At 36.0% G+C, this 26,862-nt stretch overlaps 1 protein-coding gene across 2 annotated transcripts in view; it reads left to right on the forward strand.

The window, feature by feature from the left end:
• The window catches only part of LOC131051224 (protein ESSENTIAL FOR POTEXVIRUS ACCUMULATION 1), a 44,758-nt gene extending 24,396 nt beyond the window's left edge, over positions 1–20,362 (forward strand). For both annotated transcript variants that reach the window (XM_057985630.2, XM_057985631.2), the window contains exons 8-10: positions 16,317–16,501; positions 16,647–16,706; positions 19,627–20,362. In XM_057985630.2, the coding sequence (XP_057841613.2) occupies positions 16,317–16,501; positions 16,647–16,706; positions 19,627–20,054 (673 nt within the window). In that variant the 3' untranslated portion in view covers positions 20,055–20,362. The remainder of the gene's footprint in view (positions 1–16,316; positions 16,502–16,646; positions 16,707–19,626) is intronic.
• The last annotated feature ends 6,500 nt before the right edge of the window (positions 20,363–26,862 follow it).

Raw genomic sequence — 26,862 nt, forward strand, 5'->3', positions numbered from 1 at the left:
AAAGTTGTCACCATCCAATTAGGCCTTCTAGGCCACATTGATGAAAATGACAATCTAGAATCTCATAGCAATTGATGTCAAACATCATCCAAAGACAAAGGTACCTCTTTTGAAGATAAAAAAACCTCCAAATGTTGCTCAAAAGTATCCACACTCATGTCAAATTGTGAGTAACGATCATATAGAGAATGAAAAAGAGGGTTAGAGTGTTCCTTAACAACAATTTAAGAAGGATCATCTCCAACAAAGAGACGGTGAATGCAATCAATAGTGTCTCCTAAATCTGAAATGTGGGACTCTATAAACAGACTTGCAATTTCTATCAAGTGATCATCTCAAGTAGCCATATCTGGAAGACAATTTGAGTCTTTCTACATTGAATCAACAAGTGTCATAAGAAGCAACAATAAATGACGGTGATTGAATATTGACAATGTCTCTAGGACCTCAATAGATGAAAGAACTCCAAGATTCAAATGGCCATAATGGATCTCTTGAAGTGTGTCCACACTAGACGCCATAGTTTGTACATCAATCTAAGGACCAATAGGAGCAAAATGTGAGGTGTAGATTGGAAATTGGTAATGAACCTACCAAAGTGCAACTATATCTCTTTTATGCAGATCTTGAATATTGACAGAATTTGATGTGAACTCAATAATCTTTCCTACTCCTTCACATGTGACTTGATAGATGGAAAGCATATTGATTGACAATGAAGGCACACAAAGAACATCATTGAATGCTTTGTCATCCATCTCAGTAGACCCCTTCCCATAAACACACATATGTGTTGTTTGCCATCGAGATATGTGGTGAGGAATAAGACCTGAATGAAGAGAACACACTTTGTGATGAAGCCATATGATGTGAAGCTACTAATTCAAGTATCTACCTCTCTTAATCAGAATCTGCAACAAGAACCAGTGCTTGCCCCTTATGGCTCTTTGACTTGGATGAAGAAGATGAACCCCTTGACATTATTGAAGGTAAATTGGTTTGATTCTTCTTAAGAAGATGCTTAAACTCATAAATTTGTTTTGAATAAATTGGTGTTCATCATGGCTTGCTTGCTTGCAATATGCACACTTAGGCTTCTCCTTCTTAGTTGATTTTTTTTGGGAGGGTGAGGATTCATATTCTTTGTGTAGCTTATTCTTTTTCATCTTTTGTTTCTTATCAAAATTCCTTGATTCATTTTGTAACTTAGGCTCATTAGCTACCAATGCTTGTGGTTTAAAGACTTGATTAGACCCATTTGAATTGACTTAGATTCCTCTTGGATCAGAAGATTTGTATAATCAACAAACTTAGGATGAACATATGATGCTCCCATAGATAACCAAAAACAAACACTTAATATGCAGGACCAATCTTTGATAACATATTAATCAATTGTAAATCCTCGTAATTAATGTTGCAATATTTAGTTGTGTTCTTAATTGTTTGATTTTAGAGATCTAGTTATGGATGTGGTCAAAACCCATTAGATCAAGATTCATCAAATCATTGTCAATCTAATATCCCCTAATCTTATCAATTTTAGCATACAATTTTTCAAAAGTCTCTCAAACCTCCTTAGGTGTTGAAAAATTGTTTCCTTTAGATAGCCAAGATAACCCTTTCCCTTGATATAATTCCATATTGATTTTCTACATGATGCATAATTATATGGAGGTAGGAGTTCAATTTGAGATTTTCCCATTGCATGAACACACAACAAACAAAAAGAATGCAATCAGCTACCACAAGATTACCTTGTCAAATTACTCAATCAAGAACAAGTGCTAGATGCTAAAAACAACAAATCAATCATGATCTTGGTACATGTAGATGCCAAATTTGGCTACATGCTCAAAGTACAATTTTTACACAGAATGAGATCAATCCGATCACGCCATTGCAAAGTATAGGAAAAATATGCACTTTAAAAAAAAAGAACAAAAAATGTTATTGTAGGAGTGAGAACAGAGCCTTGAGATTTCCCAAATCCCAAAACTTGAACTGCTTAGAACCACCCGAGAATATGCAATTTTTTGGGAAAACTAGGCACCAAAATAAAAAATTGATTGCACCACTGCGAAGAGCATAAAATTCTACCCGAAATAAAAAATTTGCTCATTTGAAGTTGGAGTGCAAAAACAAAAATTGCATTTGTGAGGGGGCTAGCAAAAGGCGGGTTGACTAGTTGATGTTAGCATAGATAGGTAGACAAAATATGCTACCTCATGACAAGATATTCCCTTGCTGATCACCTGAACAGAATATGCGCAAGGGGTGGTACCGTCGTACTCAACGTGCTTGTGTAGGTACGCCTTGCCTATGAAAGAATGAAACCTTTGTTTTCAATTTTAATTATTTTTTTTGAATATTTTTATATATTTATTTTAAATAAAAAATTGATTTAAAAAATGATTGTATAGCAATTTTTTTCGACCTACGTTTATGACGAGACCATATTATTGTATGAATGACAGAGGGGCAAAAAAATCTTTGAGGGCTATGGGCAAAATATTACAATAATTAATGTTTTTAGTCAGTTACCTTCTTTTGTGGTTCTATTAATGGTCATTTAGTTAGTCATTAGTCAACTATTGCTTCTTTTATAAGAACGCATAGTTTGCTTTTTAGCTTTATTTAGTGTTTTAAGCTTTAGTTTAACGACTCGTTTTTTTAGAACACCGTCTTGTAATTCCTTTATATACTCTTGTATATTCGTTATTAGTTAATTCAAGATGATCAGATTATTTTGAGCAATCAATTTTTTTCATGGTATCAGAGCGAGTCGATGGGCTTTTTTAGGATTTGGCAAATTTTTTATGCTGAGAGGCGTAAATCTGCAATCAGAGGCATCTGTGTCAATAAAAACTCTGTCAGCAATATCGATTTCATTTTGAAATCATAGCCGTCTGTTAAAAAGGGGAATGCACATTGTAAATTATAATATTAAACTCCGCGAATAAAGGCGACGACATTCCAAAGTGCACTCATAAAAAGGAAGCTGATAAATTTTTACCTTCGTTGTTATGCTGATCTCATCTTAATTAGTTATCTAACTGAACAAGATTATGCAAAACCATTACCATATGGATAAAGTTTCGAACTTGCATTATATTGCTGAAGCAAGCAACATTAAAAATCTTCAAACTACATGATATCAGGTGCGAAACATTTTTTCCCCTCCCTAACTTTTTTGAAAAACATTAGTAGATATTTCAATGCTCTTTTCTGATTTCAGCAGATGTCTGTTATTGCTTTGAATTGCTTACTACGAAAGCTCAAACTATTTGACTCTAAATTAAATTGTACTATAATATTAAAACATTTACCAAATTTAACCCGTACCTTAACAATACCCCTAAACATGATCCAAAGTAAACCAATTCAATCACAACCATTACTAATTATATTTAAATTATTTTATTACCAAACCTAACTCTAATTTTACACCTAATAAAAAACATGCCACTAAAAATATTATTAAATTATAGAAACCTAAAGTAAGTTACACCCTAATCCTAAGAATAAATCAAATTGAACCATATCCCATATAAATGTGTACACCTAAACCTAATTAAACATTAAAAAAATCAACCTTTACTTCTAAACCTAATTGAACACCATAATAGAACTAAAAACTATCCATAATGTTTCTTTATTTAATTTATTTTTCTTACATATTCAAATTCTAAATCCCACTAGCTTATATATCTTAACTTCAATCTATATAAAGTACGCCGAGAGTATCGAGGATTTTTTTTCCCTTTTGCAATTTTTTTAATAAAAATTCATAAGCCTATACCTGGAATTTATTTCTAGATATTTATGAAAAAAATTTGTTGGGATTTTTTGGAGGTGGATTTGTTCGAGGGTTTGCAATGCGAATTTATTTTTCGTGGCAGCAATTTTCGAGTGTTTGAAAATTGTGTTTCCCGGTTTGTGGATTTTTTTTTTTAATTCTGTGTTTTTTTCGAGCCGTGTTCTTCTGTGCTAGGTGCGAAAATTTCGGCTAGGGCGCACAATTTGTATTTTTTCGTGGCTGCAACTTCTGATTTTTTCAGCTTGTGGTCGCCTTTCTGAGGTTGTGTGAGGAGGTGTTAGCGGTTTTTGCTTGTGTTGGAGTATTTTTTGGCGGCGGCGATGTGTTTTATTTTCGCACATTTGCATTCCACTCAACGAGTTTCAATTTTGCGATTTTCTCGCGATTTTATTTTTCGGGATTCCATTTTCTCATGTGCGACCTTTGTTTTGCCCTCTGTGATTGTGCTCGACCCATGTTCAAGATTTCGTTTATGCGCCATGTCTTGTGTGACCTTTGGTTTTCATGCTTGCTCGACAAGGTTTTTGGTGCCCTTTTCTCCTTGTTTTTTCTGCGTGCACGATTTCATTTCCATACTCTTTCTGTGTTCATGGCGTTTGTCGTGTTTAACCCTATGACTAGGGTATCGTAGATGTTGTACGACGTAAAGTTCTGCATATTCTGCAATTCAGGTTTTTGGCAGAATTGTTTTTTTTTGGACGAGTTTTTTTCCTTGAAATAAAATTATGTTTGGGTTTTTTATAATTTTTTGTCCCTAAAAAAATAATTATTTGTTAGGTTTTAAATTTTTTTTCCATAAAAATTATTCGTCAGGTTTTTATGATTTTTCCCTTTAAAAAAATATATTTTGGTTTTTTTTGATTTTTCTCCACAAAAAATCATTGAACAGTTTTGCTTGTTTTTTTCCTCAAAAATCAGGAAGTGATGTTTTACCACGTGATGTATTTTTGCTGCGTGATGTTTGGTGTTTTACTGCGTGATGTATTTTTGCTGCGTGATGTTTGGTGTTTTACCGCGTGATGTTTGGGATTTTACTGCGCGACATTTCTGAAAAATAAATTGAATGAATGATTACATTGAACGATATACACACGTATATATAGAGGTTACAAGACGATGTTCTATAATTAGGACATAACGTTAAAGTAAAAGATTAAAGAGCTAAAAGCTAAATTAAGCTTAAAAGCTAATTAACTAAAAAGAAAAAGCTAAATGCTAAATAAAGCTTAAAAGCTAATTAACTAAAAAGCTAAATGACCAGTAAACAAGGAACTAATTATAGGTGACTAAAATATAATTAAATATTCTAATACCCTCCTTTAATGGTCATGCTATCTATCACACACCAAGCTGCCCTCTAAATTTGAGAAATTTGCCGGGCTCAAGAACTTGGTGAGGATATCTGCAGTCTGATCTTCTGTAGGAATGTACTGCAGTATCATTGATCCATCTTCATAGTCGATGCCCTCCTTCTGTGAAAACCCTTTTGCCACCAACCGAGCCTTGTAATTATCAAGACTTCCATCAGCTTTATACTTGACTTGACTTTAAACACCCATTTGCAGCCAATGGGCTTCTTTCCTGGAGGAAGATCAGACAATACCCAAGTGTTGTTTTTCAGAAGACTATGTTGCTCCGCTACCATAGCCTTTTCCCATTCAGGTACACCTTTTAGCCTCTGTATATGTTTGAGGCTCATAAATACTTGAATGTTGGCCATAAGAGCAAAATTAATTGTGTGTTGTTGGCTCTTAGCTCTAACGGATCTACCCTCAATGAGCTCATCATTATGAAGATCACCAATGGTCTTGGCCCACCACTTAGGCCGAAGAGTAGGAGTACCAACATTTGCTGCAGGATGAAGAGTGCCTGGAATATCTGGAGCAAGCTCCTCTGGATGTGGATCGTGAAGATCTTGAGGAAAGTCAGGGGGTGCAATGTCATGCCTGGGAGACCCCACAACTTCAAAGTCAACTAAATCCCTCCCATCAAGTGGAGCTAAGGGAAGACGAAAACCCATACTTACAGCCTTTGGAGGGTGATCCTCAATGCTCAAATCAGGAGAGGAAGGCTGAAAAGGCCCTCTTTCTTCATCAAATACTACATCTCGACTGAATATGAGGTGATTAGTGTCTATATCAACCAACCGATATGCCTTGTGGTTGTCACTGTAGCCGATGAACATCAATTTCTGACTCTTTGGATCTAGTTTGGTGCGCGTGGCATCTAGAATCCAAACATAAGCTGTAGAGCCAAAAACTTTCAAATGACTGATTTTGGGCTTCCTGCCAGACCAAGCTTCCACTGGAGTCATCTTCTTAATGACCTTTGTGGGAGACCGGTTCAGAAGGTAGATTGCAGTGAAGACCGCTTCCGCCCAAAAGTGTTTTGGAACATTTCTATGCTCCAACATAGATCGAGCCATCTCAGTGACTGTACAGTTCCTGCGCTCAACAACACCGTTCTGCTATGGTGTGTAAGGTGTGGTAAGCTGATGCTTAATGCCATGTGATGCACAAAAGTTGGTGAACTCTGTAGAACAAAATTCCCCTCCATTGTCGGACCGAAGAGTGACTATCTGACAGCTAGACTCTTTTTCCACTAAGGCCTTAAACGTTTGAAACATGGTGAACACCTCTGATTTCTGCTTAAGAAAATAAACCCACATGCGTTTGCTGAAATCATCATCAAATAATAGAAAATACCTGCATCCAGTGACTGATGGAGTGTTCATGGAACCACAGATGTCTGCATGAATGTGTTGCAAGACCTTGGATGCTCTCCAAGCATCTCCATCTGAAAACGGAGTCCTATGCTGCTTTCCAGCTTGACACGCTCCGCAAACTCCATGATTCTGAGTTTGAATCTCAGGTAATCCTATGACTAGATCCTCTCGAACCAACTGAGAGAGATAGTGGACATTGAGATGCCCATATCGCTGATGCCAAAGAGTGCTGATGGAAGTACTCCTAGCTGCCATGGTGAGCTCCTGAGAACCAGTAGAATCAACAAGTCTATAAAGACCATGATCCTCAATACCAACTGCAACTATAGTGCGAGTCTCCCTGTCAACAATGCTGCACTTGTGCAACCCGAAGACGACATCTAGCTGTGGTGAATGCTGCATAATTTGACTGACTGACATTAGATTGAGCTTCATACCAGGTACAAAGTATATATTGAGGAATATTAAATCCCTCCCACCAGATGAAATCCGAACGTTGCCCTTGCCGACAACAGTATACTCTTCACCTCCACCAAAGATCACTGAATTAGTCAAAGGCATGTACTCTGTAAACCAATCCCGACGATGTGTGAAATGTTGAGAGGCTCCAGAGTCAATGTACCAGGCTGATGATTGAACATCATCAGAGGAGGTTTGGGCCATGAATGCATAGAAGGCATATTCGTTCTGATCAGGATGCGTGGCAGAATCTGCTTGGACCCTCCCTGTTTGGATTGCTGGGATACTATCAATTTCCGGCAATCTTTCACCAAATGGCCATATATATGACAGTAGGAACACTGTGAGCTCTTCTTTTTGGAAGACTGCTGAGGTTGACCTTGACCTTGTCCTTTCTATTGGAAGGATGGAGCTTTACCCTTGTACTTATGCGAAGTTGAGGCTGTGAAAGCCTGTTCAGTGGATGAACTAGCGCTGCTTCCAAACTGTTGCTTCCATCGAACTTGTTGGAGCAGCTTGTTGCAAAGATCAGGAAACTTCAAATCAACACTAGTAGAGGAGATATTGAGCGTACCAATGAAATGCTCGTAGGATCTGGGAAGGCTTTTCAACGTGATCACTACCATATCCTATTCCACCATGGTTCGGCCTATAGCTTCTAACTAATCATGGATGTCCTTGATCTTCGTAAGATGTGCCTGGATAGATGACTTCTCATCCATCATGATAGAAAACAACATATTCTTCAGAAAGAAAGCTCGGCTCTTGTCAGACGTTTCATGAAGATCCTTCAAAAGATCCCAGATCTCTTTTGCTGTTTTACCTGAAAGCACCTGTGGGAGTTGATCATCTGTGACAGAGAGTTTGATAAGCATGAGAGCCTCTCGATTCTTCACATCATGTTTGTCTTGATCATCACCTGCTGTTGTAGGACGAGATTCCTTGCCCAAAACAAGCTGATCAAGGCAATGATACTCAAAGATGGTAAGCATACGCTGTTTCCAGGTGTTGTAGTTGCGGCCGTTGAACTTCTGACTGTGTTCCAACATGATGTTGGTTAATGATGCCATCACATAAATTGAGGTTGATCGAGGTTAGCTAAGTGAAAGCAAGAGACAGAAGAATCTGATTTAAAAAAAAAAATCAGAATAGAAACAGCTGCTGAAAAAACTGAAACCCTATAGGAGAATTTTGGCACGAATTCCAAGGCACGAATTTCGAGGTTTGGAAGAAACCCCAAAATTAAAATTTTCTGCACACTTAAAACAGCATAAATGGTATCCTTCTTATATAATTCACGTGTGCCAGTTCTAAAATTCGTGTGTGAAGGTTGCATCATGCATCAATCATTCGGAATCAGCTATTCTTGGTCATCACCACTTTGTAGATCCTGGGAGAGTCTTCGTAGCAGCAGAGTGTTCTTTGCATTGCATTTATGATCAAAAGACTTGCAGTGTCTTCGTCGGGTACTTAGTTGATACAATGACCATTAAGGGAGGGTATTACAATAATTAATTCTTTTAGTCAGTTACTTTCTTTTGTGGTTCTATTAATGGTCATTTAGTTAGTCATTAGTCAACTATTGCTTCTTTTATAAGAATGCATAGTTTGCTTTTTAGTTTTAAGCTTTTTAGCTTTATTTAGTATTTCAAGCTTTAGTTTAATGGTTCATTCTTTTTAGAACACCGTCTTGTAATTCATTTACATACACTTGTATATTCGTTATTAGTTAATTCAAGATGATCCGATTATTTTGAACAATCAATTTTTCACAAAAGTGTCTTATTTTGATGATTTGAGAGTTGATCTATATGTTTTTGTGCCTTTCTAAGCACAATGGTAGGGTTTGTTTTTATCCAAATGCTTTGAAATTGTAGTTAGCTTCTGGATCTGGTAACCACATCCCAACTTTAAAATGTCATAGATTTGGTCTCAAATGTCCAATTTGGAGGAAACGAAAGGTGAAATTGACTTTCTTGAAACCCATGAACTCAATGGTGAGTTCGGATCTGCGCAAGCAAGTTCTAATTTTGACCTGCAATACAAAGTCACAAATAGGAAAACCCTCAAATTTGGTATTTTAGTCAACTTTTTTTGATTCTCCAGAGCATCATTTAATGCAAGATAAGAGCATACTCAACTTTTCAAGATTTACTAAGATTTGCAACCTAGATCTCTCAAAAAGATTAGCAAGAAACAATCCCACAAGTTCTGATACCATGTAAGAGCTGGTATAGAATGCTGTATACTATGCAAGATTTGGTTGAATATTATAGCCACCCATACACTTAATGAAAGCACAAGAGAGATAAACTACGAATTAATAGTACTATTCTATCAAAGGATGCAAATGATAGATTAAAATGGATTGAGATTACAAAAGAGACTCCTTGATTATATAGGCCAAGGTGAACATAGAATTGCATAAGATTATGACATGCGTTCTAATCTTATGACTTGAGACTTAAAGTCATAACAGTACACTTAAAGTGATAACTACCCTATGTGTGCTGAACACATAGGGTAAAACACCCATTTCAACTACCATCACACATACATCTACATGAACGAGCTAAAGAATGGTTGCTACTGTAAGCCCCTGCATCACATCATCATCTTCAAAAGAAAGCATTCGGCTAGGTCTAGGTGCAATACTATTTCAGATTAAGCGCATATGCAAGCATATGAAGAGGGGTGTTCATTGTGTTCCACCTCTTTGTGACAATAGGCCTGATATGCAATCCAGGATCCTTGTTACGAATTGCTTGCTTCATTTGATGAAGCATACTATCAAAAGTCTCCTAGATCTCTCCAAGGCTAGGAGAGTTTGTATCTCTCCAAAGCTAGGACAGTTTGTATCTTCATATCAGTTTACCCCCACAACTGGTGATATGATAGAGCAAATATACCTGCAAGCAACATTTAAAATCAAAACTTTTAAAATAAAAAATGATGACATTAACACTATTAATAATGACCCCCACAATTGGTGATATGATAGAGCAAATATACCTGCAAGCAACATTTAAAATCAAAACTTTTAAAATAAAAAATGATGACATTAACACTATTAATAATAAAATCTTTAAAATGAAAATTTTAAAATACAAAGTAAAACAAAGTACAAACTCAATTTTTTTTAATTTTCTTACTTGATATTGGATCACCAAATGTCATTAAGTACTCTTTCTCTCACCACCTTCCCTTCTTCTGTCTTTGATGGAGCTTACTTTTTTCAATCTCCACACACAATCATGGATTGTAGAGCATCCTGCACCTTCAACATCCTCTGCAACAAAATAAAATAGCTAGCATATCTAGTCTCAATTGGTTTGAGGAATCCTTTCTTTGAATAAGACAAGGATAGTGCAAGTGAAGTGTGATGGTTAATACAAACATTTGTATGTTTCTCAGAACAATCAATAGCTCTAAGAAAGTATGAACCAGCAGGGTATGTAACAATGATATTAATAAGTGGCCTATGTTGAATATCAGTGTACCCATCCATGACAATGGAACAGTCAGCCCTAATCCATGTATGCGTCATTGCCTCAAGATGTTCCCTTTTGAATATTGTTTGTCAAGGAGGGAGGTACGCAATCTATGTTATCCAGGGGGGCAGAAGAGGGTCCAATGGTCAATAACAACAAATAACAACAATTTCAGAGGGGCATAAAGGGGGCATGTGATAATTATGAAACAACAAATGACAGCAATTTCAGATCTGGCAAGAATTAAATAATGTCATTCATCAGATCACTCCCAGGAATGCAACTGTAGTACAAAACATCAATTAATTTACTGGTAATTAGTCCACTCGCAGCAGCACAAACTGTAACAGTTGTAACTCCTATTTGAACTCTTGGTAGACAACAGAGTGGAAATTGATTTCTGTAGATCTTAATTCTCCTCACATCCACAGGACTTAAGCTCAATCTATCCGGAATGTGTGGTGGGTGTAGGCATGGATGCTGTGTTGTTGATATTTTCAAATGCACCCGGGGAAATCAACAATACAGCATCTCTGTATGCACTCTCGCGTATTTATCAAATTTCCTGCAACGTGTTTGAGTTTGTGGTGACAAGGCTCAGCATGCCGATTTGCCTTATAGCTTGCTCCAGGCTGCTCTCAAAGAAGATCCAATGGAAAGAGTTTATGCACAGGATCTGGTAAATAATAAATATTGTAAGCTATATTAATAATTTTTAAACTAATATTAAAATATTATAAAAATCAAATTCAAAAACTTAATAAAGAAAATATAATAAATTTAGATTCTATTAAAAGTTAAAATAATAAAACTTAATAAAATGTCTAAATATAAAAATAAATGAAACACCGACTAAAATTAAATTTTAATAAATTAAAACAAAATGGAATGAAAATGTGAAATTTTGAAAAGCTAATTCGAATAATAACTATTAATAAAATTTAATTCAAATTAAAAACTTTACCAAATTCTAAATTGCAAACATCTTGACAATGCAACACTATTATTCGAAAGCAGCCAAGAACGATAAGCATTTACCTTCATGGCAACATCCTGTAGTCTTCAAGCATGGACAACATCTTTGAATCAATATGTTATAACCAGAAACTTAAAAAACTCTAGATAAATGCAGCCATATATAGTCAGAGGTGTGAGGTTACACATAAACAGTAAACACTATTATTCGAAGGCAGCTAAGAATGATAAGCATTGACCTTCCTGGCAACATCCTGTAGTCTTCAAGCATGCACAACATCTTTGAATTGATATGTTATAACCAGAAACTTAAAAAATACTAGATAAATGCAGCCATATATAGTCAGAGGTGTGAGGTTACACATAAACAGTAAACATCAGGAAAGCATACCAAGTATTCAACAGAGGGCTGAGGCTGCAGAAAATCTTCACAGAGGGTCCAGGCTAGCCACAGGATTAAAAAAGACAGAAAGCCGCAAGTAATGGCAATTTTTGATATCTAATAAAATCAAAATAAAAACCTAGCTATTTTACCATACAAATATTTGGGGTTGAATTTTGAATGAATTTATAGCTGCTTCATTAAATTGGCGAGTTTCATTTTATTCAATAAAATCTGACAAATTTGTGACAAAAATGTGCAGAAACTGAGTTTTTAACAAGCTAATGAAAGCAAGCATTGCAGAATCTAAATGATGGACATAGGCTTTGCTTGGAAGGTGAAACATAGAGACTAAGAATTTAAACCGAGAACACACTTATGTCCATAAGCCCACTTTACACATTGTTTGCACATTAAAATTAAAGATTGAATCCTTAATAAACATAGTTCATGTAGAATTTATGTATTCCTATGTTTTGGGGACGGCAAGGGACACATTTCTGGGACGTTTCCCAGAGAGCCAAAAAATAGGGGACGACAGCATATATATATATATATATATATATGAATTTTTCAAAATATATTATATATTAGAGAGAGAGAGAGAGATGTTACATGTCAATAATTGATGACAACAATATCAAAATGTAACTAGATCATGCAAGTAGTATTATAACAGCATAATAAATTTCAATAAAGCATTCGTAAACATCAAAAAACCAGGGTCTAACAATATCCAGAAGTCTCAAACATCAAAATACATTGTACAATAGTCTATAAAATTAAGCCTCATTCAGGCTATCAATATCCAAAGACTCAGAACCATTTGAGTCCATCACCCTCTGGCAGAAGTGGATCATCCAGTGGCAACCTGACTAGTCCTGGTGGCACCTCCTCGTCAATCTGTCTAATATCTTCAGGATCAACATCCCATCGCGTTGTTGGAGTCTATAGATACTTGGTAGTCTCTCAGCACTATGAATCACAACTAGCTTTTCAGCTCGTTTTGAAGTAAGCCTATTTCTCTTAATGGAGTGGATGAAGCCATAGGTGAACCAATTCCTCTTTGTAGCAGAGGAACTAGCAATCTAGGAGAGCAAATGAATGGCAAGTTGTTTCAATTCTGGTGTGCCCCTCCCATGAAATTTCCACCATCCAATGGAGTTTGTATTTGTTTTTTGGATTACCGCTACACTGTGATATGATAAAGCAAATATAACTGCAATCACATTTAAAAATGAGTCCATCACCCTCTGGCAGAAGTGGATCATCCAATAGCAGCTTGACTAATCCTCGTTGCACCCCCTCCTCATCAATCTGTCTAATATATTTAGGATCAACATCCCATCGCATTGTTGGAGTCTATCAATACTGGGTAGTCTGTTGGCACTATGAATCGCAGCTAACTTTTCAGCTTGTTTTGAAGTTAGCCTATTTCTCTTAATGGAGTGGATGAAGCCATAGGTGAACCAATTCCTCTCTGTAGCAGAGGAACTAGCAAACTAGGAGAGCAAATGAATGGCAAGTTGTTTCAATTCTGGTGTGCCCCTTCCATGAAATTTCCACCCTCCAATGAAGTTTGTATCTGGATATTGGATTAACCCTACAATTGGTGATATGATAGATCAAATATAACTGCAATCACATTTAAAAATTAAGACTTCCAAAAGATGAAGTGTAAAACAGAGTTTAACAATTTTATAATATGTTTTTTTTTAGATTGAGACCAAGACTCATCAATTACTCTATCTTTCACTGCTTCCCTTTCATCTGTCTTTGATTGAGGCCACCGTTTCTAGTATGGAAAAAACAACCATGGATTGTAGAGCATCCTGCACCTCCAACATCTTCTCCAACAAAGTCTCAATTGGTTTGATGAATTCTTTCTTTGAATAAGACCAGAATAGTGCAAGTGAAGTCTGATGGTTACAAACATTTGTATGTCTGTAGCCTGTGCCACTACTGCCTTCACCCAATCTATTTTTCCAATGTCTTTCAAAGCATTATTCAAAGCATGTACACAACATGGAGTCTAGAAAATATGTCTGTAAGCACTCTCAATTATCAAACCAGCTAGCTTACAAACACGAGCTGAATCTGTCACAATTTGCATAACATTAGAAGGCCTAACCTCCTCTATGACCTCCCTCAAAATGCCGAATTGGAAATTAACATCCTTAACATTTCCAGAACAATCAATAGCTTGAAGAAAAGTATGAACCAGCAGGGCATGTAACAAAAACATCTATGTTACCCTGAGTTTCTAGGACGGGATGATAGGGGACAGGGTTACGCGTTTTCGGGACGGTGGTTTTTTTTTGCCAATTTTGGGGACAGCTAGGGGAGGGCAAAGGGGACAGCTGTTTAAAAATAGGGGAAAATTAAAATATATAGGGAAATATAAAATATTCATATGAAAACATGGATAAAACATTTACATTTACATTATAGAACCTTAACATATAAGAACTCTGCTAGTTCTTATGGCAAATTTGTGTTAAATTGGGAGTCAAAGTCAAATTGCTTATGGAATTCATTGTCAAAATTCACTGTCTCTATGCACAATTTATGGGGACGTTCCCTGTCCCCGAGGCATCCCTGGGACGGGGACACCTGAAAAAATAACTGTGGACGCGTCCCTAGGTAACGTGGAATAACATTAATGAGTGGCCTATGTTGAATATCAGTCCAGCCATCCATGACAATGGAACAGCCAGTCGTAAATCATGTTTGTCTCATCTCCTCCTCATCATGGTGGTAGCTTATGAATATTGTTTGTCAAGGAGGGAGGTATGCAATCTATGTTCTCTAGGGGGGCATAAGAGGGTCCAATTGTCAATATATCTCTCACCATAGATTTGTAATAAGGTGACCTTGCCAAATGAAATGGAAGAGCATGTGCATAAAAGAATTTGGCCACTGCATCATCAGATTGGTCATGTTTTTGCACGTTCATTATCCTCATCACTGAAGTTTACTCACTTGTTTTCCTCCTCTCAATCACCACTCTCTCCAACTGATACATTGGAAGAGGCACACAAATCAATAGATGCTGGCCGTTTCTTATTGTGAATTGTAATGATTTTGTCCTCACTTATACTAGCCAATTTTGCCATTTCAATCTGCTGTTCCAATGCTATATCCTCACAAATTCTAACACCTTTTCCACCCTTACCCACTAGATGGCCTATAACCCTAGTATAACTCCCATGGATTGCAAATATGACAAAGCCAGTTCTTGTTGCAACCTGTATTTTTGCCCTTGTTGGTGGTCACATTTGTGGCAATTTATAGCAATGGTTTTTTGGGGTTGAAAGTGCCTTTTACAAACTTTTGAAGAGGTATAGGACATTGAAAACAGTTTGGTGCAGCAGAACCTAAGGTTGGATTTTCAGATGTAGAAGGGTCTACTGGCATTGTCACTTCGTTTTCACTCTCACTACCGTCATGACTGTCACTGCTGTTGCTGCTCATTTTGTATGTTTTTGTTTATGGTTGAAAGTCTGAAAACAAATGAATCAAAATATTTTCAATCTACAAGCTCGCTAGCAAGCTAAAATCTTAGAAAAAACTGTAACAAAAATTAACATACCTTGGCTGTAGCTTGAGACTTGAAGCTGAGAACATGTTTTAGACTTGAAGCAAGGCAAAAATCAGTCCAAGATCTCCTCTAATCAGTCCAATCTCTCTTCTAGAGCATGCCGATATCTTCTCCAACAAGCAAACTCTCACAGCCTGGAGCAAAACCTGAGAAAATGAAAGTGAAAAATGGTGGCTGGGTTCATGTTTTCCTTTGTTTTAATGTATTTTGGCTTTTTAGGGTTCACTTTTATGTTTTAAACCTAATTGTGGGCTCCTCATGTCACTAACAATAATTTTATTTTATTTTAAAATGTGTGTTTTTTTATGTTTTAATGGCCCTTGAAGTCGTCCCAGACATGGGGGACAGCTCGCCGTTTCTGGGACGGCACGGGATGTTTTAGATGTCCCTGCACCATCCCAGGGATGGTGAGATGTCCCCAGCGGCCAGGAAACGTTTCCTGCCATCTTGGAGGGTTCTTGCAGAATTGGAATCGGTAGGGGGACCTCCCCTTTCCGTTTTCCTGTCCTGGCGACGGGTAGGGGACGGGTGGGTTGGGGATAGGGGATGCATCCCTGTGTAACACAGATGTATTCACAACATTAACAGCAAACTAGGAGTCCTAGAACAAGATGTCATAGGTTTAATGCAATGGATTTGGAAATTAAAGTGGTTTATCCTTGTGTATTCAATTATTTATGGTTTTGTTTGGTTTGAGTTTCTCCTTCATGTATTTTATTTAATTCCAAAGTTTTTCTTTCGCAAGGACTACACTGCTAAGGTAGAATGGTTTTAGTGTATTTATCTTGTTTCATGTGTATTTACTGGATCGTGTCTTATTTCTTCATATCTGAAGTACATAAGTAAATTTGCTCTTTGTGCAGGCCAGAGTTTCCATCACTGATTACCGGCAAAAGTTTGACACCAAAGAGCAGTATTGCGAAAGCCTCATCTGGATTGTCATCGTCACGGAAAGCATCAGCAGCACTCGTCACTGCTAACAAGTCTTCCGATCTCCCTTTGTCATCATCGGTGAAGGGGAAGAAGCAACTTGTTAGCAAATATTCTGGTAACGATCAAGTGTTTGTTATGTTTTAAATTTTCAATTAACACTGGACTGTCAATTTTTATTTATATAATAGTGCTTTATATTGAATCAGACACTAGTTTGAGGTTTTCATGTTTCAACATGTCTTTCCCTTTGTTCCTTGCAGAAGCAAAAGATTTCCATGATTGGTGCGAAGCAGAGTTATCTAGGCTGATTGGAAATAATGGTATCCTTTTTTTATGGGTTAAGCTTTTTCTGATTTTTGTCTTCTGCTTTCTTACTTCAGTAATGCTACCTTTGAAATTTCTGTATGTACTTATTTGCTATCAAGCCAAGTTAAACATAGAAATTGCTTCTTGGATTCTGGACCTGTAGCTACAACCTTTCTTTGCATGAGATTTAGCTTCAAGAAAGAACTCTTTTATAATTGAAGCATTAATTTTTTTTTCAGTAGAGTGAAAATTTTATCAACTTAAAATAATTGCTTTATTCTTTATCTTCTATAGTATTAGATTTTTTAGTCTTTAGTACCAACTTTATTTATGAGCTAGATTTTGCTGTTTGTTTGTGAGTGCTGACTGGAATGAATTTTTAATGGTAAAAATAGAATGGTAGGTGAATGCTTATTGAGTCACACAAATGTAGCTTCTTTTCATTTATCTAGTATGTACAGTGTAAAGAGAGATGTTTTAGTATGTACAACAAGAAGGTTCTTAAGACACCTTAGGCTGCATGATTAAAAGGTTACAGGTATAAAAATTCATTCTTATCCTGAGGCGAAAAGTACACACACAATAACATAACTATACAAATTTTTACAAAATTTAACAGCAAGAGAGTAAGTAACAAGTAACTGAAAATGATATTCACACACTTGTCATTAGTTAGGCGAGATAGATTAGTAAGGTTGCGGATGAGTACTGGCTGGATAAGGTGCAGGCAAACTGCCCTAGATCTTTGCATGCAGAACTCATCTGTTATTCTAAAATGTCATGAATGAATCGGTTATAATATGCGTGCAAGACAATACAATGAGGACTATTGATGAGGAGTTTAGTATGAGAATGATTCTCATCAACACAGAACTTTAGCTCTAAGATGTAATGATACCTTTTCACACTATGGGTTTATACCTTCACATAGTGATTGAGTTCAAAACTAGAGATATAGAGGCCCATATGTGCAAACTGTATGTTCTACATAAAACCTGAGATACCGGTTCTCGGGGAAAAAGGCTGGGTCCGGGTCCTGGTTCTTGCCCAGTCCTGGTCTGAGCCTGGTTCTCCTTGAGTTCCACCCGGGTCCTGCCCAGGTGGCCGGGTTCTATGTGGGTCCTGCGCGTGGCAGGACCCACAGAGAACCTGGCCACCCGGGTGGAACCCAGGGAGAACCCAGGTGGACCTGGGAGAACCAAGGCCCGTGGGTTCCAAAAAACAGGGCCCACGGTTCATAAAAGTCAAAAAACAATTAAAAAACAACTGTCATTTATCCGTGGCAGGACCCACAGAGAACCTGGCCACCCGGGTGGAACCCAGGGAGAACCCAGGCGGACCTGGGAGAACCAAGGCCCGTGGGTTCCTAAAAACGGGGCCCACGGTTCATAAAAGTCAAAAACCAATTAAAAAACAACTGTCATTTATCTGTTATTATTTATGTATCATTGTATGGGAAAGTTACATTGTATGTTTCATATTTGTATGTTTGAACATATATATATATATATATATATGGACGTACCCGTACCCAAGATTTTTTTTTATCCGTTTCCGTTTCCGTATCCGTACTCGAATCGGTAACTTAGCATAAAACCATCCAAAAACTGACAGGAATTCTTCTTTGAAACAATCAAACAGGACTGGTGTAATTAGAGAAAGTACTCATAAGACAGTCCTTTGGAGCTTTCATAAACCCCTGGAGTTAAAGCCTGATAGGAGCAAGAAATGTTTGAATTGCGTCCCTTGTCTCCTTGTTGTATCCAACTGTTAGCTTGTGGTACATTGTAACAAATATGTACAGAGCATAAACATACTCAGGTTTGGTTTCTTTTTAGCAAATTACTTCTCAGCACAGTTGGAAGTATGCAATATTATCAAACTTTTTGGTTTTCGAATATGCATCTTCTCCATGCTACCTCAGAATTGAAGTTTAGTTTTATAAAAACTATTTATCTCGGTTGGTGATGAACATTTACCGATTTAGGGAATGAAGAATCAAAATAAAAAACAAAATCTTTTTGAGATATTACTAGTTGTCTTGAAATATTAGAGGATTTTACAACTTAATGCTCTTTTCTTTTTGAATCTTTAGGATGAAGGAAAACACACCAATTAATCTTATGCAGTAGAAGCAATGCTAACAAAATCGTGAATGCAGCAGCAATAAATAATGGAAAACTCACAGTATAACAATTGATTTTACTTTTTAGAACCCTTGAAGGAAAAACCCAGGAAAACCATATTCGTGTTATTTACTCGACCGTTCACAGTACATTAAGATATTTTGTTAATTCTAATCTACGTGCAAGAATTTATAGTCATTGGCTTGTATCAATGTAGGAAACTGCTAAGCTATATTACAATGCATTGAGTATAAAATTATGGGCCTAAAAATCATCTATAAGGGATGATTTACCTCAGGGCTCCTGACCCTTATGGAGGGTTGCTGCCCTTCTTAATATCCCACAGCAAGGGCGGTTCTCTGGATCACTCATTTGTGGTGGGTGTTTTATCTACGAGGGGTATAAAACCTTAGAAATATATACAACAGAGTGAGCATTTAATGTATTTCGGTCTTCTATTTTTTTCCTGTCTGTCTTTTAATTTTCTAATACTATGCTTGCCTACGTCGACATCATTTAACTTGTTTGTTTAGCTCTTTCTGTTTATTTTGGTATGCAAGGCTTGTATATATGATCCTTTGTTTGTTTGTTTGAAGTTTCATTCTTTAAATCCACCCTATATTTTCTTGACCTGTTTATTTTCTGATTAAGTTTTGGTTCTCTGTTTGATTTGCTTGAAGTTTCTGGATGTACCAATCATTGCGAAATGCTGTAATTTGTAACAAACTTAAAAAGAATAATGGTTTATTGTTTTGAAGTTATTTGCAACCACATTTGGAAAGTTGTATACTTGACCATGTGTTACCAGATACAAAAGTTTTGGAATATTGCCTGAAGCAGTCTACGTCAGAAGCAGAGATGCTTCTGGTTGAGAATCTGGGCTCCTTTGATCCTGAACGGGAGTTTATTGATAAAGTGTTGAAATACAAGGAGCTCTTGCCTGCAGATGTTATTGACATGGCCTTCTCCCAGCGTGATGTTCAAGTTTTAAGTAGCATGCATGTGCAGAGTCAAGATGCTAATACTACTGACATTCATAGTAGAAGGTCCAATCTGGAGTCGAGATCTGGTAGGGATTCAGATATTTTTGCTATTGATAATGATATAGATGGGTCAGTAAGGGGTGGGAAGAAAAAGGGGAAGAAAGGAAAGAAAGTAAATCCAGCTGTTTTAGGCTTCAGTGTCGAAAGCACAACCCGCATTATGAAGGGCGAGATTCAAAGTGCTGATGATTAAATCATGAGTGTACTGCGCGTTATTAATTGCAGCCGTTCAAAGTTGTTTTAGCCAACCCACATGGGGTGACATTTGTACATGCTTTTGAAACTTAAGCTTTGTAAATGGTCAATAGAGCTGCAGCAACGAGCCATGAGCTCAATCAGTTTTGCAGAATGCTGAAGTGGCATTAGTTTGCTACTTGGGTCAATTCATGTTATGGAATGGTGCAAGTGAGTGTCGCCATTTTTTTTAAAGAGCTCTCAATTTTTGTAATTATAATTTGTAACTTTATTCCTGAGTTGAATGCCTTGCAGTTTTTCAAGCCATTATCAATTGGGTTAATTTAAAATTCTAGGTTTAGTTCTTTTTTGTAAAGTAGTGATTGATAGAATGGTTATTTTATGAATTTAAAGTTCAGGTAGTGATGACCATTGGTTGCGTCAAGATTGGAAAACTTGATTTTTGACTGGTCATCACGACAGCTTTTTTTAAAGAATTGCGGAAAAGGAATTATGATTCAGTTGTAAGGATATTTTTTATTTTTATCTCAAGGCAGAAGCAGTAACTCTCTGGCTTGCATTTTTTTCATGCCCTCCAGAAAATAGAGCCAATTAAATTTCTCGAGAGCAGCTTTTACAAAATACATTGCCAGATTGTGCAGTACGTATTTATTTTCGATATTGGAAGCCTTGTACTTGATTTTTGCCCCAGAATGGCTGGAAGAAATTGACACTATCCTTAATTTTTCAAGGTTTGCATTTCTCAGGAGTAACAATTACCGTTTCATTTAAAAAAAAAACAAAACAACCAATTACCGTTTCATTTCAAAAAACAAAAACAAAAAACAATTACCGTTTCATTTCAACCAGACATTGCAGCTGTTATGAATCCGGAGGATTAAAGTTTAAGCTAATATATGCATAGTTGTCCTCAGAAACCAGCATTTTACATGAAAAACTCAAATTAGTATATCCAATCAAATGCATAGACCAAAATCTTCTGTCAATGAACAATTATGGACTGGTTGGTTTATTATTTGTCCTCATCCTCATGGTGGATCAGAGTGTGATTCAAAATATTGATACAAAAACTTCACACTGCGAATTCCAAAAACCTATTACTGTGGGAGCATCACAATTACCATGTTTGATTTATGTAAATTTAGCATATTTATGAAAATGGTAGTACAAAACCACTCTAAACTGTTATGAGAATCGATAGTGCTGGCGATTTTTAGGAGCCAATAAATGATTTTTGATGAGAACTGGGAAACAGACTATAAATATCAAAAATTAAAAACCAATCTCAACTAACAGTGAATATGAAAAATCAATCAAAATTTGATTTCACTATCATAATACTAGAATTCTGTATTAACAACCAACATGAAATGAGAAAATCGACACAGCATTCGGGCTGTTTAGTTGTGTTGTTTTCGATAATAGAATTTTGAATGAGTCACGACTGTGGCTTTGCCCTTCAAAATTGGGCTTATGCTGGCTATTGCGAACTTGGCTGGTTTTATTTTGAGTGCGAATTTATATTATGTATGTATGTTGTAATGGTAAAAATTGGACACCCAAATGTATGTTAATTGGTGTTTTTTCACAATGAAGTCAACAATATGTATGTTGTAATGGTAAAAATTGGACACCCAAATGTATATTAATCAACTGTTTCCAGAATAGATTGTGTGGATTTTTTGCATCAACACGTGATCCATCATCAGGATGAAAATAGAGAGCATGCAGAAGTGAAAAATGTCCAAGAAGCAGATCATGGATGTTAAATTCGGAAAAATACAATCTAGTCCGGAATCAGTTGATTAATATTTCATGGATTGTGGAAACTTAATGTCTGTTACCCAAATCTATGTCAATTGGTGTTTTTTCACTATGAAGTCAACAAATAAATTTATCCAATTTTATAGTACCTGTCTTTGTCTCCACACATTGGAATAGTCTGAATTTGCTAAATTTTATAGTCTACCAACTTGGTTCAGATTTGTATATGTGGAATCAATCTACATTTATTCCATGGATTTAAACCTTTAATTATTAAATTTAAACTTAATGCCGTTTTAAGGTAGTCATCATGAGCTTGCTGAAGCACAACTTGTCATATGTTGCATGCTAGGAAGGTCAATTGAAGGATTAGCTTTGATTCATTTGAATGATTTGGGGAGCTATCTAAAACTCTATTGGGACATCTAGAAATCCGTTGCAAAAGGACAAAATGTTATATCAATATTGCATCTTCGACATCATATGAGCATGTTGAAAGTGACAGTTTAGGGTTTCACTAAGGAGAATAATCCTTGTTTTGTATGCTACCAAATGGTATTTGTAGACATCATTATCTTATATACAACCATGATACAAATGTTATTATGGAGAAGGCGTTCTTATTTGAAGTGAAGGACCTCTTTTGACAATCCATGGTTGAGATTATTCCTCAATCGTGCAAGGCAATTGAACTCATCTTGATCGTTGATTTTTCTGGTTCTGTATCTACCTAGGTTTTAATGCATGTCATATTGCCATCCACTGTTGTTGCTTTCATAAATAGCTCCTCACCTGATTTATAATGGGGAATTGCATAAAACAGAATTATTGTCTTCAAACTTCAATTTTGTGATCACTTATATTGGTCATATCTAGCTATTTCTGATTTTGTAAACTTATTCGTCGTTTAACAAATATAGCAAATTTGAAGTAATTTGGTTCTATATGGAAGTAACAAAATCATTCCCATTGCAGGTAGACGAAGAATCTAATGTAATCTGTTTTCTTATTGCAATATTGTTTTTTATTGAAAATATCCATAAACAATAACAATTCGATCACACCACTGGAATAAAGAGCCACGTACAAGAGACAACTATATAAAAATGAATTGGAGTATATGACATATATGACGTGTTGTTTTGACATAGCATATAACTTTATTTATGTAAAATGTATCATTCATTGGAGTATACCTTATGATAAAGAGAAGTCGTCTATATAGTACGTTTTGTTTTTAGATTAATTATGAGGTTTGAAATAAATTTTTAATGGGATTATAATATTAATATGGGTATAGTAATTATTAGTATATCTATAAGTAAGTCGAAAGATATCATATTTATTTATATTATTATATTATAATTAATATTAATTTATTATTATATTATGATATTGTAATCAATATTATATTATTATTAAGATATTATTGTATTTTAATATTTTAATATTTCTATTAAACTTTCACCAAAACAAAAAAATCTATTAAGATTAATTAGTATTTATATCTTTATATTATTGGTATAATATTATTTTGACGAAGTTAACTATTAGTATGATGGAGATTAATAGAATTGATTAATAGTTATTTAAATTATTTTTATTGGGAATTTTGTGTTAGGCACAAGTGTTAGATGATAACATTGTGAGATTTATACAATTTGTAAGTATTGCATTATTTGTTGTTGGACTTTGTTACCCTAAGGAGCTTTCATTTTCTCAGTTAATTTCAAGATCAAAATACTCTAATCTTTTAATTTTTATGTCGTAGGAGTAGAGTTAGCTTAGACCTTAGTCCTTATTGGTGAATGAAAGAAATTGAACCAAGAAGTATAGTTATTGTAGACGTCCAAAATTAATTAAATTAATATTTAATTAATTTATCCCTTCTTGCATAATTAATTGCATTTATTATGTTAGTCCTTATTCTCTTAAAATTAATTAAATTTTTTTTATCCTCTAATCATATAATTAATTATCTAAACCCTCATTCTTCTAAAAATCCATTTAATCACTAACCTTAGCCTACCCCTTCAATATTTCTTCTAATCCCAATTAGTTAATTAATACAATTAATTAACTAATAGCATGATTCCTACAAATCCTCCTAATCCCCTTCATTAAGTCTGATTAACCTAAGCCTAATCTTCATTATCATTTCCTCTGATTTAAAATCCCCCTCATTTTCTCTCCTCATGCCACATCCTCCTAACTCGTCCACTTGCTCTCTTAATCCTCCATCCTTTCACCTAATCACTCTCATTAATCCCTTGCACATCCCTAATCCTGGGATGGATCAACCACATGCCGTAAATGGATTTCTCCTCTTAGCTCCCAGCCTTAAATGGATTTCTTCTTCCCAAGGAATTTTTAATTTCTTGTTCCTCTTCCTAGTGTACTTGGGTTCTTTTCCCCATGTCCTTGAGAAGTGTGGAGACAAGAAATGCCTTTATGGAAAATTCTCTTGGATCTCTCATCTTTCATGTCCCAAGCCACCTCATATACCTTCAATCTTAACCCCCCATTTTTTTTATATCTCAGCCATCCATTTGGATCTCCTAAATCCTATAAAATGGAGTCTCCTCCCTTCACAAATTATCCACTTCCATCACACAGTTATGTTGTCAATTTGAGTTAAAAAATCCATCCATTGCATCCATATAATGCCCAAATTTGGTCTCAATACATCCTCATAATCCATCACTTTCAATCTTATTCATCCACATTGTTTTGTAGCATTGGAGAGCATTCAACATCTACTCATCCACATTGTTGTTTAGTTGGTTTATAAGTTTCCATTGTTTTATGAATTTTGCATGTTCAATTAACCTTATACATTTTCATGCTTTCATCTATAATTGAAGATGAGTAATATTTCCTTGGTATATGAAACAACCAGCTTAGATGAGAGCAAAAAGTAAAGACAACAAATCCCAGGAAGCTTCTGCAATTTATCTTGGTGTTTAGTATCATGCAAGGTTGAAATAGGATAAAAATTAATGGTGCAATAGAGGGCTAGACAAACTCACATCCACTTTCAATAGTTAACACCAACAATCAACTTGTAATGGGACAACCTAATTGGTCTCATTCAAGTTCATAAAGGGCATTGCCCTGATTTTACAGAGATGAAAATATATAGTCTGTAGAATTGTATAGAGTATGCACCATTGACATTAGTGCAACATCTTCAATAGTATTGAGAAAGGCAAGTTGTTGGAAAGCTTCCCATCTTCCATGATACAAGCTGTTTGATTGATGACCTTCTAGCACCTTTAGATTTGATTTGAAAACCCCATTTACATCATGAATGACATATGACTTTTCCTCAACCCATGCACCTGCACATTTGGATTGCCTTGTGAGACCCAAATTTGCATTGAAATTTTATTTAGAAAATATTTTATCTTTTCTCCAATTTCATTCACTACAAAATATGAATGATTGGTGAAAGAAACTTACACCAAGAAGTAGGTAGCAAAAAATTGGTTGAGTTATCCCGAACATTCACCATCCAGACTATTCATTACACTTGAAGCCAAAAAAGTATAAAACTAGTATTAAATTTGAAAAGAAAATTATTTTAAACAATCTAACATATGGGAATACGTAAGGAAGATGAAAGTAGAATGTTTTTGATTAAGAAAGCAACAAGAACAAGGGTGTCAACCCTTAATACAACAACACAAAGGTAGTAAGAGAGACAACGAAACATGGGAGCAATCCTCGAAAAACACATTTAGACAAGCCCAAAGAAGAAACCTGTCAAACTAGGAAACACCTAGAACCCCACTCAAAGAAGGGGAAAGACACCCGTATCTTGACAAGGAAGGGTTTTGGGGAGGGGAGAGGACTTACCCTTCTGCCTTCGATAAACCACAATTTAGACAATACTGTCATTAGGACCATCAAAGGAGAGATCAGGTGGGAAGGACCCCCCGAAACACAATTAGAGGCACCAGTAGAGTTGTTGTAGAACAACAACAAGCTACTACAGAGGAACAACATCATGAGAAGATTTAGTAGTAGAATGAGGATGCAACATAGGAGTAACATGAGAATCCTTAGGGACAACAACAACAACATCGGCAATAGCTTTAGCAATAAGAGACACAACATCATCCTAGGAGGAGGTCTCATCATCCTAAGAGTAGTCAATAGAGTCAGAAGCATAGACATTAAAGTGATCAATTCTAGCATCCTTCCACCAAGCAGCAAAACATTTGTGATGCAGAAGGGAGAAATTTGAAGCAAGATGACTAGTAGAGAAGCATTTCTGACAATGAAAGGGGAGGCCTTCAAAATCCAATTGTTGAGTCCAAGGCCTATCCCCAACCATAAGAACGACATCCCCAGGGAGAGGCGAGGAGATGTCAATATTGATTAAGATACGATAAAAGGTGGAGTTTCCCATGGAAGATGTGACATCATCACCTTCAAGAAACAACCTCTAGAGTTACTAATGGCCTCATAACAAGAATGCTCCTAGAAATGAAGAGGAAGGTTCGAAAAGCGAACCCAAACTGGACACATATTAAGTGGTTTAGTAGGGGGGTTAAAAGAAGTTGTTCAAGGCTTAACAAAGAGGCAATGAAATTCCCAAGCCCATAACTTACCCAAAATCAAGTCACGATCAGACAAAGAAGCGAATGAAGCAATAGAAAAGCCTTTAGCACGAGGAAAAAGCTCAATGCTATGAGAAACCAAAGGCTTCCATGAATCACTTATCTAGCAATGAAGGTCTAGTAACGAAGGCCAAAGCCCAGAGAATCTGCACACCAATGCACAACATTGATAGAACCTATGAGATTTTGCCAAGATCTAGAGGCAATGGAAAGCACAATAAGAGATAATGTAAAATAGATGATAGAAATAAACTGTATTCTATCAAGAAAATACTGATCAACTAGATCATTACAAGTTGTTCAATGTAGATGAGCCTGCTTATATAGGCAAGGCTATATGGATATGTGAGCACACAAACATGACACGTGGCTCAATAAGAAACAAGGGTATGTAGGAAATAGGTGTGGTAGGTAGGA

This window comes from Cryptomeria japonica, chromosome 6 (genome assembly GCF_030272615.1).
Source record: "Cryptomeria japonica chromosome 6, Sugi_1.0, whole genome shotgun sequence".
Lineage (NCBI taxonomy): Eukaryota > Viridiplantae > Streptophyta > Pinopsida > Cupressales > Cupressaceae > Cryptomeria > Cryptomeria japonica.